This window comes from Erythrolamprus reginae, chromosome 4 (assembly GCF_031021105.1).
Source record: "Erythrolamprus reginae isolate rEryReg1 chromosome 4, rEryReg1.hap1, whole genome shotgun sequence".
Lineage (NCBI taxonomy): Eukaryota > Metazoa > Chordata > Lepidosauria > Squamata > Dipsadidae > Erythrolamprus > Erythrolamprus reginae.
This window is the reverse complement of record NC_091953.1, coordinates 99,017,034-99,034,929: the sequence shown is the minus strand read 5'-3', so window position 1 is coordinate 99,034,929 and position 17,896 is coordinate 99,017,034. Positions and strand designations below refer to the sequence as shown.

The 17,896-nt window shown below is 36.7% G+C and overlaps 2 protein-coding genes across 5 annotated transcripts in view; both read right to left on the bottom strand.

Annotated features, from left to right (window-relative positions):
- LOC139166873 (complement factor H-like) overlaps window positions 1-17,896 on the bottom strand; it is a 1,233,958-nt gene that overhangs the window by 800,336 nt on the left and 415,726 nt on the right. The window lies entirely within an intron of this gene.
- The window catches only part of MAP4K4 (mitogen-activated protein kinase kinase kinase kinase 4), a 159,257-nt gene that overhangs the window by 74,695 nt on the left and 66,666 nt on the right, over window positions 1-17,896 (bottom strand). For all 4 annotated transcript variants that reach the window (XM_070751036.1, XM_070751037.1, XM_070751038.1 and 1 more), the window contains exon 3: window positions 17,173-17,229. In XM_070751036.1, the coding sequence (XP_070607137.1) occupies window positions 17,173-17,229 (57 nt within the window). The remainder of the gene's footprint in view (window positions 1-17,172; window positions 17,230-17,896) is intronic.

Here is a 17,896-nt window from a genome sequence, read left to right as displayed (position 1 = left end):
AGACACACACCACACGATAAAAGGAAAACCCAAAAGTTTTTATAAACAGAAAAACAGAAACAGCTTTCTTTTTAAATGTCAAAGGGATTTTCTGGTACACACAAGGCATAGGTTAAATGCAATCCAATTGCTCACCCAGTAACTGGGAAATTGAGTCCAATTCTAAAGTCCAGAGAGTCCACACACAATCTTGAACAGCACAAAAACCACGATCTTGATGAAACAATGAATCAGATAAACTGCCATGAGACTAAAACACCAGGCTGCACTTTTATCTGCAGCACTAATTATAGCAAACCCACCCAACTACAGGTGGCCTCATTTTCTCTTGTAATAATCCTTCATTTGTTGTCTCCTATGCATCACTGTACGCATGCGTGGATGTGTCATTAATTCTTGTTCAGAATCCAGAGATGATACAGATGATTGATCTCCTCCTGGTCTGTCTGCCAAACTCCCCTCTTCCCTGTCACTCACGCTTCCTTGGTCAGAGGAGGCTTTATCGGCAGATTCCATCGGGAGCAAAACAGGCCTGCGGCATGTGGATGTTTCCCCCACATCCACCTGCACATTCCTTGGGGCAGGACCTGGGCCACAGCTAACCACAACATTAAAATTAATTTTAATGGGGTAACTTTATCATTTTATTAAAATGATAGTATTTAGAATATTCATCGTTGCCTTGATCAGTGTTTCTCAAACTTGGCAATTTTAAGATATGTGAACTTCAGTTTCCAAATTCCCAAGTCATTATTTTCTATGAGAATTCTGGGAGTGAAGTCCACACATTGTAAAGTTTCAGAGTTTGAAAAACGCTGGTCTAAATTATGCTACATGAAGCTTGTTCAGAACATGTAAATAACCGTTACAGTGCTTTCTTTGAAAAAGATTGAATCAGTCAAAGGAAGTGTTATTTTTAGCAGACACCACACACAGTTTTCACTCATCCTAGACCTATGAAGAAAAAAAACCCCTGCCATATTTAAAACAAAGTCTTGGAGTTGGCTTTATGGACATGTCCATGCAATTTACTTAGCTCTAATATGAAAGTGATTTATCATTGTCATCTTTTGGATTTTTTCCCTCCCACTTCCTAGTCTGGTACTTATAGCCTAAGTACTTAACATCCAAGACCTAATTAAGCTTCAGCCTGCTTAGCTTGTTGGCCCAGACAAGATCAGTCAGATACTTCTACCTGCAGAAAGAGTAACTACAATAGCTACTCTCTATTCATTTGAAACGGAAAATAGCCTTGGGTCCCTCAAGCTGAGAGAATTAAGATAATGAGGAGGTCTGTAAAAGGCCTTGATGTCTGGAAATTTCTTTTTACTTTCTATTCAAATCCATTCCATAATATATGGTATTAGGCTTTAAAAAATCTAAGGGTTTTAGATTTGTTAGATTGTTTTTCCATAATAGCAAGCAATAATATATATATGTTCATCATAGAATTTGAGCTAATTTTTAATTCATTGCTAAATGTTTTAGTTAATTTTTAATAATCTGAATTAAATTAAAAATCAGATCTAAAATTTTAAAAATATTTTAAACAAATATTTATTATCCATTTTGTATTCTAATAAGCTTTGCACAGTTGTGAATATCAGTTTATTCAGTATCAAGTATTATTTTGTGCTGCTGTACTTAATGTACCTATATTAATAGAGAAAGTATTCTCTACCAGATTTGTAGTGCAGTACCAGTAGTCATAGGACTGATAAGAGTATATTCTTGGGTCAGATATTATTTACATCAATGCTGCCAGGCATATATGGAAACCTTACAGCTGAAATGTAGACATAAGCAATAATGAACAGAGTCACAAGGTAAATCGTGTGTATCTCAGACATGACCTCATATCAACAGAAGAGCTGTTGACAATAAGCAGGCATCTACATTTACCATACTTGCCTAAGAACAATAGCAGAAAGTATGTTTGACTAATCAGGCAGGAGAAAAGTCAAGTCCGTTGTCTAATGAAACAGATATCATTCATGTCTCTGTGAATACCATACTTGTCTGTCTTTCAACCACAATTTTGTTAATCCTGCTAAATATGGAAAGCTTAAAACACAATTTTAATTTTATTCTATCAAGTTTCTGTCTGTGTGTCTTTCTAAACCATTTAGAAAATAGGGTACTGTATATGATCTATGCCTATTATTTTTTGCCATTGGTTATTCTACCTAGGGATAACAATAGAACTGAAATTGAGAACATCTGAACAGTGTACTGAAATTATGGGCCAAATGATCTGGCTTAGTATACCATAATTTTCACAGTTAATTAGGCTTAATTGTAACTACCACCTGTTCATTTCAGATGTGATAGCAAAACATGATTACTGCAAATCTGAAAGATAAAAGGGGTATTGATGTTTGCATGGCAAACAGAGGGACAGAACATATAAATGCACAGCATATTTCAAACTGCCAGTACAGAGTTTGATCATAAAGTATTAATAAGCTTTAAAACAACGTTTAGTTGAAAAAGTTACTTTAAGTAACAAATGTCCAATTTTATTAATGTCCTATTAAAATTAATCTGTATCTTAATGAATATAGTAGATGACTACGTACAAATGAAGATATTGCACTAGAGACAAATAAAGAAAATTATTTTGTCTCCTCCTATTGACAAATAGGAGGGGGAAAATATATAACCAAATACCGGTAGTATACCCAGAAAACCAGATAATGTTGTAGGAAATGATAAAACATGCTTCTTTATAGCTCTTATAATTTGAAAAAAAATGCCAGAGTGGTACAATAATAGAGTTTATAATGGAAATTATACAGTTGTGTTATAGGGTAATTACATTATGGCAGATAACCATTTGCAGCTAGGAATTGCTCTCTAGTGTCCCAAGTAGGTTTTTTGGGGTGATATGCTGATTTTGTCCAAAATGTAGCCTTTTCATTTGGAGGAGTCTTGATTTTCCTCAGTTGGATCTCTTTTCTAATTAAAATAACCCTTGCCATATGATAAATAAATACATTAAAATAATCTTATGTATAGATATGTTGAACTGGACATCTATTAATATTATACCAATATTAATAGATGTCCTAATAGAAATTATAAAAAATAATTGCACAGGGATGCTTGCGGGTGGGGTGGGGTGAGGAGGACTTTAGGGCCACACAGATAGAATGGCTGTTGAATACATGTTGACCATAAATCACCATTTCAGCATAACCTTTTGTTACTAAACAGCAATTGGACACATCTGATTTTTGTACAATTGTATGCTTCAAAAAGTATGCTTCAAAAACTTGCAATGTCCGGTATAGTCCCAAATAACAAGCAGGATAGTGTAGTTTGCAAAGTTCTCAGTGTTAAGCAATTTTGGGAAGATCCCCAAATCTAAGAGCAACACTGGAAGCAATATTTAACTTTCCATCTACCTGCTTATCAATTCCATCTACCTGCTTATCAATTCACAGGATTGCAGTGTGGATGTAATTTGCTGATATATCTAGCAAGTAGAAATAAAATTGTTGACTAGAGAGAAATGAAAATATCAAATAAATAGGACTATGAAAAATTGCTTGAATGCAACAGCTTTGAGTGTCCTCGTCTTGAAACAAAACTGAATTTCATTTCCACTATGGAACAATAGTATGCTGTTTTGTACTGTACTTTGAACAGAGGAGCAACTGTAGTCAACTGCTTTGGCTACTGTATTCGGTGCAACACAACTGGACTTTGTGATTTGCTATTCTATTAAAACAAAATTGGCCCGTTCAAATTGGCTCATTCAGAGCTGCCACTCATAGAAAAACTGGGAGAGGGATGGGGAACAGCAGAGACCAGAAGGTTCACTGAAGGGCCATTTTAGATCTGAAACTACTAGTAGCGATTGACTAAAACCTGGAGTTCTGTAATGAGTCAGAATCTGGAGAGCTGCTATTAAGTAGTGAGTATATAGCTAGTCATTTAATATATGGATATGCCTGCTTTATCAGCGAAAGCAGAGATAAGCAACCCTTCTCATCACTTATCTGATATGTTACCCAATCAATGTCAGTGGTGGATGGTGGGGAATTCCTGAATTACAGACTCATTCCTTAAAAGGAAGGATCCCTATTGAATAGGCATATTTCTGAAATTTCCAATCCATTTCCAGAACTGGTAAGAACTCCATCTTGCCTGAATTTTCAGCTATTAGGAATCTGAAAGCATGTAAACAAAGGTGTGCAGTAAACTATTAGTACTGAGCATCATCAGTCTGTTAATGACAACTATCTCCCAAGGCAGGTGTAAACCTTGACAGCAACTTCATAAAGATTTCAAATAACACAGGAGATAAAACACTGCATGACGCTATTCATCCATCCTTGGGACAATTCGTGATGGGACAAGCATATACTGTATCTCCCAGTTTCAATTTCAGCTTGAACTGACGGATAGGAAAGAACAGCTCTCTTAAGTATTGAAACAATGTACTTTGTATAGGTGTAATCATAAAAACCAGGAACATCGTCAGTACATGTAGTCCTTGACATATAACAGTTACAAAGGCACTGACTTACGACCAGTTTTCACACTTACAACCACTGTAATGTCCCCACTGTCACGTAATTAAAATTCAGATGCTTGGCAATTGACTAATATTTACGACAAGCGCAGTCTCCCAGGGTCACATGATTTATTTATTTTATTTATTTTTATTAGTTGGACTTGTATGCCGCCCCTCTCCGAAGACTCGGGGCGGCTCACAACAAGTAAAAACAGTCACAACAATCCAATTAATTAAAATATTTAACGATTTAAGAAAAACCCCATGTAATAGCAAACACACACACAAGCATACCATGTATAATTAACATGCCCAGGGGAGATGTTTAGTTTCCCCATGCCTGACGGCAAAGGTGAGTCTTAAGGAGTTTTCGGAAGGCAGGAAGAGTAGGGGCAGTTCTAATCTCCGGGGGGAGTTGGTTCCAGAGAGCCGGCGCCGCCACAGAGAAGGCTCTTCCCCTGGGACCCGCCAACCGGCATTGTTTAGTTGATGGGACCCGGAGAAGGCCCACTCTGTGGGACCTAATCGGTCGCTGGGATTCGTGCGGCAGGAGGCGGTCTCGGAGATATTCTGGTCCGATGCCATAAAGGGCTTTAAAGGTCATAACCAACACTTTGAATTGTGACCGGAAACTGATCGGCAGCCAATGCAGACTGCGGATCCTCTTTTGCAATCTTCTGACAACCCAAGTCAATGGGGAAGCCAGATTCACTTAGAAACGGTTTGACTAATTTAACCACTACAATGATTCACTTAACAACTGTGGCAAGAAAGTCGTAAAACGGGGCAAACACACTTAACAATTGTTTCACTTGGCAACAGAAATTTTGGGCTAAATTGTGGTCATAAGTCAAGGACTACTTGTATTTCACTTTTCCTGTCTCTTTCCTATCTAGCTGATCAACAAGTCTGCCTTCACGAAAAAACTGAATCCAAATCCAAGACATAGCAAGAAAATATAAAATATTAATGATCTAAATAATCACTGGCAGAACTGGATGTTTATACAGCCTTATAAGTTAACAGGCAAGTAGTTGCATGAACATAACTAAGAGTTATATTTTCTTCCAAGAAATTTTATATCTAACCAGTTGTGTCATAGTTGTTCAAGCCACCTGAATTCCTATTTCATTGCTCGCAATATTACACAAAACAAGGAGACATGGTTATTTCATGTCTGAGACAGATTCCTATAAGCTAAATTCCTATATTTGCAACTTGTCTACCCTATACCAGTGATTTTCAACCTTTTTTGAGCTGCGGCACATTTTTTACATATACAAAATTATGGGGCACATTGGGGGGGGGCGCTAAAAAAGTGTAGACAAAAAAATTATCTCTCTTCCTCCCTTTCGGTCTATTTATCTCCCTCTTTCTCTCTCTTCCTTCCTTCCTTCCCCTCTCTGTCCATCCCTCTTTCTTTCTTCCTTCCTTCCTCTCTTTTTTGCTCTCTTTCTATCTCTCCCTCCTTCCCTGCCTCTCTTTCTCTCTCTTGCTTTCTTTCTCTCTCTCTTTCTTTCTTTCTCTCTCCCTCTTTCTCTCTCTGTCTTGCTTTCTTTCTCTCTCTCTCTTTCTATCTCTTGCTGAGCTTCGCGGCACACCTGACCATGTCTCGCGGCACACTAGTGTGCCACGGCACACTGGTTGAAAAACACTGCCCTATACTATCTTGCAATGCCAATATGTCAACCACAAATAATTGGTGGGATCATACTATTGGTCCTTCTACAGTTGGAGATAATAAATCTACATGCATGTCCTCCTTATAGTCTTTCTGTTCTTCCTTTACTTCCACAAAGTTTCAAAGTGGATTTTGTCACCAAGTCGATGTCAACAGTCCAACCTATCAAAAAGAGTACCATAAAAACAGATTAAGAGCACAAATTAAAATTGGGAAGGAAATGGTAAGTGAACACCTGTCTACCTTAGATGAGTTCGAATTACCAAGATCGGATGGATTACATCCCAAGGTTCTAAAAGAACTGGTAGACAAGATCTCAGAACCATTGAACTACATTTTTCAAAGTTCCTGGAGCACTGGAGAACTGGAAAAGAACTGATGTAGTTCCCATCTTCAAAAAAAGAAAAAAAAATAGAGCCAGGAAAATACAGACCTACCAGTCTGATCTCAATACCAAGGAAGATTCTAGAAAAGATGATCAAACAACAAGCAGAGAACACCTAAAAGCAAGCAAAGTAATAACCAATAGCTAACACTCCAGAAGATAGGCTTAAGATACAGAAGGATCTTGAAAGATTTGAACACTGGTTACTATATAACAAAATGAAATTCAATGGGAAAAAGTAAGGTTCCACATTTAGACAAGAACAACAAAATGTACAGGTAGAGTATATGTGGTAGCTTGCTGAATACTGGTACTGTGAAAGGGATTTTGTAGTCCTAGTGGAAAATCATTTAAATATAACACACCAGTGTCCAGAAGCTGCCAAAAAAGGTCAACCCAGTTCTAGACTGCGTAAACAGAGAGATAGAATCAAGATCATGTGAAGTGTTAAATGTGACTTTATAGTGCCTTGGTAAGACCAGTTTGGGTCGCCACAATGTAAAAAAGATGTTAAAACTCTAGAAAGAGTGTACAGAAGAGCAACAAGAACAATTAGGCGACTGAAGGCTAAAATAGATAAGGAAGGTTGCTGGAACTGGGTATGTCTAGTTTGATGAAAAGAAGGAATAGGGATGACATGATAGCAGTGTTCCAGTATCTCAAGGGCTATCACAAAGAACAGGAAGTGAAACTACTATCCAAAGTACCTGAAGGACAAGAAGCAATGAATGGGAATTAATCAAGGAGAGACATAATCTAGAACTAAGGAGAAAATTCCTGACAGCTAGAACAATTAATCAGTGAAACAACCTGCCTCCAGAATCTGTAAATGCTCTAACACTGGAAGTTTTTAAGGGCACGTTGGATAAAACCCACCTCTGTCATCAGGCTTGGGGGAACTGAGACATCCCCCCCTTGCCTATGTAGTTTTGTGCATGATATGACTGTGTGTATGTATTTTATCTATTGGGTTTTTTTTCCTTTTTAGACTTTTTAATGTAAAACTGTTATTTTAGATTTTAAGTATTAGATTTGTTACCATGTATTGTTTTTATCACTGTTGTGAGCCGCCCCGAGTCTATGGAGAGGGACGGCATACAAATCTAATAAATAATAATAATAATAATAATAATAATAATAATAATAACCATTTGTCTGAAGTGGTGTAGGATTTCCTGACAGAGTAGGGGGTTGGACTAGGAGACCTCCAAAGTCTCTTTTTATTCAGTTACTTTATTCTAAAATACAAATGATACAGCACATATGACAGATGGAAATTTTAATGTGACAAAAGGAGAAATATATAAAGTACACAAGCAGTGATGTCATGATTTTGCCCCCTTATCTCTGCTCATTTTGCAGTGCTGTTCCACCAAAGGTTAAGCAAAGCTCTCTGCATGTAAAACGTTATTTGCCTCAATCATTGAAAGAACTTTCCTGTAAAACCAGGGAGATACAGTGATACCTCATCTTACAAACGCCTCATCATACAAACTTTTCGAGATACAAACCCGGGGTTTAAGATTTTTTTGCCTCTTCTTACAAACTATTTTCATCTTACAAACCCACCGCCACCACTGGGATGCTCTGCCTCCAGACTCCCGTTGCCAGCGAAGCACCCGTTTTTGCACTGCTGGGATTCCCCTGAGGCTCCCCTGCATGGGAAACCCCACCTCCAGACTTCTGTTGCCAGCGAAGCGCTTGTTTTTGCAATGCTGGGATTCCCCTGCTGGGATTCCCCTGCAGCATCGCAAAAACACAGAAGTCACAAGGTGGGGTTTCCTATGGAGGGGAACCTCAAGGGAATCCCAGCAGCGCAAAAATGGGCGCTTTGGCTGGCAAAAGGGGTGAATTTTGAGCTTGCACGCATTAATCGCTTTTCCATTGATTCCGATGGGAAACTTTGTTTCGTCTTACAAACTTTTCACCTTAAGAACCTCATCCCAGAACCAATTAAGTTTGTAAGACAAGGTATCACTGTGTATCCATCTTTCTTCCTAATCTGATTTTTCATTATACATTTTAAAACTTGGAATAATCGTATCTATAAACTTTTTCCAGTTGTTAATTGCTACATTCCTTGGGAGTAGTGAAGAGTATGGGTTAAGATACACCACACTCATTCAAGAAAATTATTATTGGAAAGAGGTGACAGCTTAAAAGTTCTAAAAGTAGCCTTTTTGTGCTCCCATGCCTAGGTTGCCATGGCTACAGCTTCTACATAAAAGCAAAGTGTTAGACTTATTTAAAGAAGGGGAAAAACTCTACCTCTTGCCATTTCAACCACGATGTTCCAAGACATTTTGGCTCAAAACAAACGCAACTGTGAATGCAGGACTAAAGGACCAAAGAACAGTTTAAATCTGACCGTCAACAGGAATTTCCTTCTCCTCTTAAATATACAGAGAACATGCACAGTTGCCAGGGAGGAGGAAACCAAAGGACAGAATAACATCCCAAAATGCCATTATGTTATTTATTTTACCTTTCTACTCAGTTATTTTAATAATCTACGTCGCTGACCCTAAGCACCAGGAGCAAATACTAGAAAGCTTGTAAAGATTAACTGGAACATTTTCAAAATATTTTGGTATGATCAATGTCTGAAAACAGATGTGTTTAGTTTAAAATAATTAAGATGAAATTAAATTATTAATGCAAAGTATCAAGGGAAAATAATTATTTCATTTATTCCAGAGTTGAATTGTCCTCTTTAAGCCAAAGTTTAGTACTATGAACTTAGTTCATGGGCTTAGCTTTACCTCTGAAAACAAAAGACTCTTAGAAGCACATGGAAAGCAGGGAAGTTATATAAATACATTTCCAGAGCTGACTTACAAAGAGTAACTGTATCATTACTGCTGTGATCCGTAGTTGCCCATTAACGGCTAGATGCTGCCCTGATTCAGCATCTCTTGGACCTTGACAGAAAGCTATCAAAGACTTCTTTTCATCTATAAGGACGCTCAGAACAGACTGCAGCAGCTGAGAGAGATTAAGGGATTTCAGCTGAGGTTACAGTTTGCAAAATGTAGCTCTGTGAACTTCATCATCCAAGAGCAATAAGTATTAAGCATTTATTCAAAGCATTATGACAATTTCAAGATGAATGAGTTGGATACAGTGTGAGCTTTATGGTAAGGTTACAGCCTTCCACACGTTGTTTACCTAGTTCTGTTACATATATTTTGGAGCTAATTTAAAAGATGTCAATCACCGCACAATATGTAACTGTGCTAATTAGAAATCAAAATATAAGAAACTAACAGTAACAAGAATGATTTTATCTGAAGAATAAGAGGCTTTTTATTTAGGATAGAAAAATGGACTTCTCTCCACCCCTACCATAGCTTTGTGCAAAGAATAAAAATTACTCTCTCTTACCCTATACTTGATCCTAGCCAAATGGTCAAGATGCCATAACATTACAGTACTCTTACTGAAATACAGTGGTACCTCTACTTACGAACTTAATTCATTCAGTCACTAGGTTCTCAAGTAGAAAAGTTTGTAAGAAGAAGCATTTTTTCCCATAGGAATCAATGTAAAAGCAAATAATGCGTGCGACTGGGGAAACCACAGGGAGGATGGAGGCCCTGTTTCCTCCCAGGAGATTCCTAGAGAACCCCATGGAGGCTTCTCCTTGCCTTTTCCGGTTAGAGTTTCAGAGCCTTGGGTTTGTAAGTGGAAAATGCCTCTTGAGAAGAGGCAAAAAAAATCTTGAACACCTGGGTCTTATCTAGAAAAATTCGTAAGTAGAGGCATTCTTAGGTAGGGGTACCACTGTACCTATTTACAATAATGCTCCTATTTTTAAAGTCTATGGAAAATTGAAATGACTGATAATTTTAGTTAAATATCTTCTAACAAAAAACATTGAAAACAATCTAAAAGAATATGTTTAACCTAGAATACACACTTAAACCTTAAGATCAGCATTTGAAACTTTATGCAAGGATTTCACAGTCACTAAGACAGGGGAGTCACACAGTTTTCCATAAATGACCTTCAGAAGTATTTTTAATCAGTAATATTGTATGGTGTAGATATGATTACTTTCATGATCTATGTGTTTAGACATGTTATGTTATGTTTATGTTATATGTTTATGGTTTATGATATACATGTGTGTAGCCATGTCGGTTTCAGACTAAAATCTAGATATATGAAAATTCAAGATGAGACCTTGAAAAATACTTTATATATATATACTCAAAATTCATTTTTAAAAAACATGAATATCTAAAATCTTGTTTTCATAGATAAAAATATATTATTTATATTTAGCAACATTTAACATTGTTGCTACAATTGACAACTGACAAAAAACATAATAGAACGGTAGATATAAAAATTTATATTTTCAATCAAACATTTCATAATAATGTTATATAGAATATTAAATTTGTCATCTTCTCTACTAAGCAAAAAATATACAAAATAATATTTATGTGTTGGAAATACAAGTAGCGCTAGCTTATCAACTGCTTGTTCAAAAACGACTGTTCAAAGTTAAGAGAGTGCTGAAAAAAAGAGATTTATGGCCAGAACTTGAATTTGTAGCTTTCACAGTGTCCCATGGTCACACGATCACAGATGCTTTGTAACCAGCACATATTTATGTTATTCATAGTGCCACGGGGTCATGTGATCAACATTTATGATCTTCACAGCCAGTCTCTGACAAAGTTATTTGGGAAGCTGGTGGGAAGTCGCAAGCGAGTCATGTAACATCATACTGGGCGACCACGGTGATTAGCTCAACATTTGCAGCTGGAACTGATGCAAGTCAGACAGACACATGATGTTTTACTTTATACCTGTGCCACTTAACTATAGAATTGCTGTTCCCAATTAGGAACCAGCAAGGACGACTTGTATATATGCTGAGCTAATAGTGATCAGTGTCTGGATTTTTATCAAGAGTTCTAATTAACTGCATGGAAATCAGAACTGCATGCTGAATTTCTGAACAGCAGTAAAGCTGAAATTTCCAAAAACTTTTACTTTCAAAAAAGAATATGCCATTTTTCACAATATGTTTTAATAAAGGCATATTGTAAACATTTCAGACAAAAGCTTAACGAAGCTGTAAAAATATTCACTACCACAGTTCTCTGTTGCTCCAAAAATATGAATATCTGCCAGAAATCATTTTGTGGCAAGGGCATTAAATCTGATTTGGATAAGATACTGCCTTTTTCATTCTTATCATTTATCACCAATTCATCAAATGTTATTAATTTACTAGAATATTCTGCTCATAAACTATTCTGCTCATAAACTATTCTGTACACAGAATAGCCAGTTTCCCTATCCAAGCCAAGCGAAGCCATGCATGTTTAAAATATTCTGATCCATTCATGGAACAAAACATCTTTGTAGTGGCCTATAACATTGCATAAAATGGCTGTTCCAGGCAAAAATGGCTGATATCATTGAGGACACTGTCCTTGCTTTTCGTCAACAGCTTTCACTGTGCCACATCCATGCCCAATTGCTTTCCAATCGTCTCAATGCCTTCCATTCTGATGTCCCTGGCCAGGCATCAGTGAGGAAAGAGAAAACACTGACAAGATTGAAGATAATTTCAACTGTGAGTTATACTGTACTGTGAGTTGTGAAGAAGCTGGGAAGATGCAAAGCACCATTGATAATTTGGTCTCTTCTGTTTTGTTTCAATTGAAACCAGAACAACCAAAATGTTCCAGTTATGGCAAATACACAGGTAGTCCTTGTCTTGTGACTGCTACCTTTAGCCAACATTTAAAGCTATGATAGACATACAACCCTTGCAAAACAAAATAAAAATAAAAACACACCCTACTTATCACCTGGTTCCAAAGTTACTATAGCTGCCTTTTCATATATGGTCACATGACTATAATTTGGAGCCTTGGCAACTGGCCCACATTTACAGCTGTTTTTGCTGTGCCCTACAGTCACACAAACATGATTTATATGGAAATCAGCATTCACTTCCTATTTACAGGGGGGGGGGGCAGTCAGGGAACAATGGGTTTGCTTAATAACTGTGGTATTTGCTTAAAAAACTGCTTCAAGAAGGGTCGCAAAATCGAATCCAGTCACATTATGACCTGCTTTATACTGTCATGACTTCTGACCATATGACCATAATTACCAGGTTCCATTACAGTCATAAATGAATGACCACCTCTAGTGATTGACCTGACAGAGTTTAGCAAGATTTTGGAACATGATGATTTGTTTGGGTTTTGAAATAAAACAATATTTTCAAAATTGTAAAAATAAATATGCAGTGTGTAATACACACATTATAAAGCCTGCATAATTTCATTTACTTGCCATTGTATGAATCTTTAATAATAATAAATACCAAGGTCTTCACTTGTTCTAATTCTCATTCTCAGTAAGAAACAAAAATGATTAGGTTCAGATATAGGTATTCACAATTTATGCCCTGAAAAATATTCTTCACTTAAAATAACATTAATGTAATATACAGTGGTACCTCTACTTATGAACTTAATTTGTTCCATGACCAGGTTCTTAAGTAGAAAAGTTTGTAAGAAGAAGCAATTTTTCCCATAGGAATTAATGTAAAAGCAAATAATGCGTGCGATTTGGGAAACCACAGGGAGGGTGGAGCTCCTGTTTCATCCTAGGAGATTCCTGGAGAGGCCCCACGGAGGCTTCTCTCTGCCTTTTCTGGCCGTTTCCTCCCAGGAGATTCCTAGAGAGGCCCCATGGAGGCTTCTCCCTGTCTTTTCCGGTTACAGTTTCGTAGGCTCGGGTTTGCAAGTAGAAAATAATTTTTGAGAAGAGGCAAAAAAAAATCTTGAACACTCGGTTCTTATCTAGAGAAGTTCGTAAGTAGAGGCGTTCTTTGGTACAGGTACCACTGTAATTACAAGCCTATTCAGCCAAAATGATCATAAAACATAAAGTTACAACAAAATTAATAAAATATTGAAAGGATGGCAAAAAGACTAAAAATGGTTCATTCAATACATCAGATGTCAGCATTATTGGTCGATGAAATAAAAATATATGCCTTCTTGATGATTTCATCTAAGCAAAGCTCATTTCAGGACAACCTACTGAATAAGAAGAAGGACTAGGAGGAGAAACAGCATGTTAATGAAAATAATTCAGTGTTTCCTTTTCAACCAAGCAATTATAGCATTTGGTGATTATTTACTTAGAAGTACTTACTAGATGGGAACAAAAGAATGGAAACTTAGACAATACTAGGGATAACTTAGCCTCCCTCATTATTGCAGGATCACATTACAAAGCTCTTGGCATTATGCCTCCATTTTTTACATACAGATACACATCCCTACTGTAAGAATGTTTTCCAATTGTAGATGTGTTTAGTTCTCACTCTCAAGAATTCAGCTAGACGAGTGGGCATATTGAAAACTATCATCTAACAAATATTTTATGTCATTGTACAGATATTATGGAGTTACTTATGAGTCAATATAAACATTTATTCTTGTTTCTCCAACTTTTGTAATAAGGGGCAAACTTTCTGTAATCCAGTGTTGTTCATTTCTCCATACATCATTCCTTTTGCAAATATTTATCTACTATGACAATGGGAACTGGAACAACATTTCTACATGTCTTTATGCTAGGACAAGTAAAACAAAACAAGACCATACATCAGAATCATCTTAAATTATAAAACAAAATCACAATGTTATTATCACACATCTGAAAAATATTACTTTGAAGTTCAAACAGCTCCAATTCCATTCAGTCCATTATGAAATGAGTTTTGCAAATTTCAAAAGCACAAAAAAAAGCACTATATTAACATTCAAAACTAAATTTGGGGGGAAATGAATTGAGTATTATCATAATGCTCTTAAATTCATACTGTAACTCACTGGTGTGACATAGATATTACTCATATGGTCTTTTGCAAACTTTATGACATAAAATTCATATTGATATCTCATAAATTATTTTTTCATAACAGAGTCGAGTCAGCTTAATGATTAAGCAACATGAATAATTGGTATCTCAATCATGTTGCATTTTTGGAGATTTAAAAAGTGACTTACAGGAAGTATTTCCTCCCCAAATACATTAATTTAACTACAAAGCCCTTCAACTGCTATTGAAAAATTGAACAAAATAACTATCAAGCCAGTGCAGAAATTGGTGATAAATCAACGACTTGCCACATTATCTGTAGAAGGTCTGATCTTTATGGGAACTTGGGAGGGGTGATTTCATGAGGGAGCATATGCAGCCACAAAGCATTCTTGAGAAGTTCAAGGCCATCATATGTCCACCACCTGGGCAGAAGCAGGAGTTGTCATGCTGGCACAAGCTGAGTGGGCAACGTGACCAGTTTGTGGGTGGGAGGCAAGTTATGTGAACTTTCAACTAGATGGGAAGCTCAGATTCGGGTTGCTCAGTGTAGGTGCCAGAATGGCTCCAGAAATAAATTGGAACTTTGAGGAATGACTTGGACTTTGATTTAAATTTGGATATTACCTGGAACCTTGACATTTAAGCCGAATCTCTAAGCTAAAAATCTCATCCAGCTACCCAGGGCTCGGGATGCTGATCAGAATCCTGAGCTCCAACATCCAACCTGGCACCAGGCAGTGTGAAAACAGGGAAAAGAAGGAAGGAAAAAAATGGAAGGGAAGGCACAAGCTGCTGGAGAGCCAGCAGAGGATGATTTAGCTGTAGGATTCCAGGTCCTCTAGGATCCACCGCAGGAATTTGCAGCTGCCATAGAAGCCAAAAAGGATGCGTTTCAGATGGGGGATAGACCCAAACAGCCCTGAGCTCCCGTCTCAGCTAAAACAGACCTCCCAAGGTGTAGTAGGGGGTCTAAGTCTCCGAAATGAAGACAGCAGGAAATTATGATCACAAACTGCCCTGAAAGCAAAAGATTCTAGCCACTGTCACACAGTCAGTCGCTGATGGATCTCCCTGACCAGTTTGAACGCTTAAATGTGAGTTGGACAAGCCCCCAGTCACAGCCTGAGGCTCCTAAATGAAATTTGGGCCCGTCGAAGTTCTCCTTCCTAGACAGGCACCAAAGCCCCCTACCGAGCGGAAACACTTGTTCTTTCCACACAGCAACGAGTGGATTCCTAGGGAGTCTCTCCACTGGGGTGAAACTTATTTGGACAACCCAATACCCTCCTCAAAAAATCTTCAGGTTTTCTATTGCTCCCTCTGAGCTTTATATTTTATTTTGATATTATGTATACATATTAGCATTTTTTCATTAAGATTTTCCCTTTTGTGAGTGGAAGAACAAAAATTCCTATTGGAGAAAAGAAATAGTTGAAACCAATCATACTTAAGACAGAGTATTAAAATGCACTGTTCTAAATTATTGTAAGATTAAGATCTTTTCCTGCTAATTATCCCACTAACACAAGTTTAGGTAAAATCTTCATATCTCTTTATCTGAAGTTGTAAGATGGAAATGAGGAATTTTCTTATCAGAATGTTCCTTCCCTAATCTTCAGAGCAAGACTAATTTTAAAAAATCCTTTATAAAAGCATAGCTCAACATAAGAGTAAATTTTATTTTGTTAAAGTCTTCGGAAAGGGGCGGCATACAAATCTAATAAACTATAACTATAAAGCAAACTATTTATTTACAAATTAATGTCTTGACCCTTTCAGTGTCTTTTAATGATGTGTCTTTTTCAATTGGATTATTGCAGTGTTTAAACAAAATTTGTGTGTACCAAGTCTCTTTGTATTGTTTTGTGTGGCTTTTATATAGTTCCTTCAAGAATACTATCTCACAATATAGGAATTTTAAAATGATCAACTAAGCTGTTCATTTACAAATTCGTAGCCCTGCCGGTAGAGCAAATCAATTTGTAGACCCAAATGGTTTTTTAAAAAAAAATATAGGTCAAGACTAAAATAAGTGTCTGAATTAAGGTTATGAAGATCCCAGGAGGTACTGTATTTAGTTGTATTTAACTGTTCTGTCAATTGAACAAAGATGGTTCAGGTTGAATTAGATGTACTAAATAGATTTAGAAACAATACGCTTTTTGAATTCAAACATTTTGCAGACTACTGTGTTAACAAAACACAGTTGACGAATATGTAAGTCTATGATAATTAATAATATAGTATTCCTAGATAAACATTTCTGTTTTCTAATGTTTAAAATACTGCTGAAATTAAAAACTAATTTCCAGAGCTTTTAACTGATACTATGAAAGATCATGGCTCAATTACAGATGTTTACTTTTGTCTCTCTGGCTATGTTAATTCCTCCCCATTCTCATATAACGCTCCACAATAAATCCCCTGAGTCCATTACAACTCCTGCTTTACATTGCTGAAATATACCAACAATGTGGTCGATATTTTAGCAGATGTTCTGCATTTGGGCTTTTGAGACCTTTATTAGGTCAATTTCCTTTGCAACCTTAAAACGGACATGCATTTATTCTTAGATTGGTGCATATTTCACATTGGCCCCAGTCCAAACATCTATACATGAGTTTGAATAAAAAATTCTCATCATGAAGTTCAGAGCCAAGGCAATACTTACATTAGTATTTTTTTTAAAAGAAGTCTTAACTCAAGACTTACCTCAGTAACATCCATGACTTTAATAGCTGCCAATTGACCTGTCTTGACATGTCGACCCTAATAAAAAAAATAGAAATAATTTTAAGACTTCACTTTACTAATTTGAAGATTAATATCCAATCACTTGCAGTTAATTGTTTCACAGAATATCTGTTTCATTCAAAATATTTATTACAAGCAAAACAATTATAGATTTAAACATAAAAGTAATTCAACATGTTGCCTTTTAAGAGAACTGCCAAAATATATTCTTCAACTGATATTGTAGGTAAACATTTGCAAAGTGTTCAGCCTTGTGTGACTAAAAGTCAATTATTTTTGGGAAAACAAGGCAGCCTGCAGTGTGAGTACAGTTAGAGGGAGCATTCTGTTATTCTAGTGCACTCCGCACACAAACAGGGAGCAGAGCTGGACAAAATCATCAAGATCCCACAAAGATGACAGGTGACACCAACATAATGACAGTTAATAAAGAGAGCCATCGGTAACCCTTTCCTCTAATCCACAGTAATCAGTTCTCAGCCACATTGTTTACTATGAGTCTGAAGACAAGCATCAGAAGTGTCAATCTTTCTTAACTTCCCAATCCACAATCTTCTTCAATCTGCCAATGTTTCAGGTTCGAAAGAACACATTAAGGTCTCAGTATACAGCTGAGAAAGATTGAAGGCAAAAGAAGAATGAGACCACAGAGAATGAGGTGACTGGATGGAGTCACTGAAGC